The 2,342-nt window shown below is 37.4% G+C and overlaps 1 protein-coding gene across 1 annotated transcript; it reads right to left on the bottom strand.

Annotated features, from left to right (window-relative positions):
• Positions 1–1,222: 1,222 nt before the first annotated feature.
• On the bottom strand, positions 1,223–2,342 carry LOC119910917 (erythroblast NAD(P)(+)--arginine ADP-ribosyltransferase-like). The gene has a single exon (XM_038729767.1). It carries the CDS (start codon positions 2,055–2,057, stop codon positions 1,377–1,379), a length of 681 nt encoding a protein of 226 aa, XP_038585695.1. The 5' UTR covers positions 2,058–2,342; the 3' UTR covers positions 1,223–1,376.

The raw sequence follows: 2,342 nt of genomic DNA, 5'->3' as shown, positions 1-2,342 counted from the left end.
TAATGTTTGCCAGACGAACTCAACAAAGGAACTCGTTTTGGTGGATTACATGTTGGGATTTATCTGGATTACTGCATCATCCCATCGGCTAAACAGACTGTGGACTGCGGCTCGCCGAGCTTCACCTGCATCTAGTTCAATCCGGACAATTGAAGTTGTTTGAATGAACAGCGGATCTGCTGGGACATTGTGGATTTGTACATTGTGTGGTGGATAATGGTGATAAGGTTTGCAATGTTTGTTTGATGTGTCGGAGCGCGAATATCTGTCCTGCCCGACGTGGTATAAACCTCATATCTCTAAATACACGTTGTTAAACCCATTAGATGGACTTTTTTTGGTTAATGTGCAATTGATTAAGTGCATACAGGTGCAGTTTGGTTGCTTATCTGGTTTATGTAGGGGGTTGTTTAACGAAAGAAGGAAGTTATCAGATCCGCCTGTTACCTTATATTTTGCCTGATGAACTTTCCTCTTGCTGTTTTAGTATAAGGTGAATTATTAGACTTTTACAGTACTATTTACTACTAGTGTCTTTTGTAAAAGTGGATATTTAGGATATTTACAGAATAATTGATACAAGTATACAGATTTTATTGCACGTGGGTTCATTTTTACAGATTTTATAGTTTTGTATTCCTCTAGCTATAGTCCAGTTCCCACAGTTGTCATTTTTCATATTCAATTCAGCTGAATGCACTAAATTAAGGGAAATTCTAGTGTGTTGTTTTCTTTTTGGGAGAAAGACAGGAAGTGGTGGCTTAAGCTCTATTTTGACAGAATAAACCAATTTTGCATGTAAAGATGAATTAATAGTTTTCACGTTACAATGTTGACTAATTAATTAAATAGGAATCAAAATTGATTCTACTTGAAGTCACGAATGATTTGTGTTTCCTGTCCTGAGAGTGGAGCCTGCCCCGGAAGCGACTCCACTGTGGAGGTCTGCAGCTAGATCCCTCTCAGCCCATCTGCCCCCTGTCCAGAAAGTTATTTATTGTATGTCTACTTCTTATTTCATGGGCTATTTGGAATTACAGCTTAATGTATTTTAATTGAAGCATTCAGTTTTAAAAAATGCATACTGTTCCTGAAGTCAATGAATAATTGTTTTAAATATTTGTGATCTTAATTTTGACTAAAATAATCTGGATTATGACTTTTGACATAATCAAGCAGCCCCACTTTACACAGAGAAATGAGAACAATACAAACAACAATATTGCATTAAGCAGTTTATTGATTGTATTCACTTGACAAAAGCAGAAAGAAGAAAATGATGATCAAACAAACCCTGAACAAGTCACGGTTCGAAGAGAAAGTGTAGCTATGTTCTATCTAATCGAATTAATTCAGATGTGACAAAAGCTTAAAGGCTACCCAGTTTTACTTCCTGCCAAAGCTGCACAGTTCAGATTGTTCTTAGGCCCTAAACTTTCCACGACATAGACAACTTCACAATCTTCCAGACCTTTAATTTGACCCTTAGAATCAGTTATCCTGAACATCTCATAGGGGGGGATGAGCACTTCTTCCTCTTTAGGAAAATACGAATAGTGTTTCAAAAAAGCACCAAAACAGGTCTTAATTTTAAAGCAGGTCTTGTTACCGAAGGTTTTCAAGTCTTTTCTTTTAGAGCTGGAGGTAAAGGATCCAAACCGAAATATTTGGTTGACTTTACCAATAAACTTAACATTGGTTCGTCTGTAAGTAATGCGACAGTGGACATTGCAATTCAAGACCTTTATAGCAGATGTAAGCAGGAAATGTAAAGAGTGGAACTTAAATGAGGAGCTAATCTGGCTCCTTCCTGTCCGGACGGCATCATTAAACTGCTGGTACACGTCATTATCTGTATATAAACAAATTGCTAGCATGTGATCTTTGGTTAGAAGCATTTCTTCTCTGTTTGCTAGTTTTTTTTTACTGCATTCTTCTGCCTTCGTCCAGGCTGCTGAAAATGTGCTCATTTCTTTCTTTAGGTATTTGGTCTTGACTCTGTTTTCCATTTCTTTTTCGCAGCCGTGGTACATGTCGTCAACTGATGTGTCAACCATGCTCAATAGAATGTCCTAGCACAACAAGGAAAAGATGGAGAAAGGTCATTAAATAGGCAATTAAAATTGTTCTTTATTATTTAGTGTCTGCATAAAAACCTGGCCTTGATGAGAGCAGGTTTTTCATTACGCATGTTTTCAAGTAACACTGCAGCTAAAATATTAGAGCCAACACTTGTCACTGTAATTAACAGCAGACCGGTATACCCATGCAACAAATTCTATATGTAATATGCAGGTTCTGTGCTCGTAACTGGTGCTTCAACTGATTGGACCACATGTAGT

Source organism: Micropterus salmoides, unplaced genomic scaffold (genome assembly GCF_014851395.1).
Source record: "Micropterus salmoides isolate LMB-PRFRI ecotype aquatic unplaced genomic scaffold, ASM1485139v1 Ms_hic_scaffold_19, whole genome shotgun sequence".
In the NCBI taxonomy this organism is placed as follows: domain Eukaryota; kingdom Metazoa; phylum Chordata; class Actinopteri; order Centrarchiformes; family Centrarchidae; genus Micropterus; species Micropterus salmoides.
The sequence above is the reverse complement of the archived record's forward strand: the minus strand, read 5'-3'. Positions and strand labels throughout refer to the sequence as shown.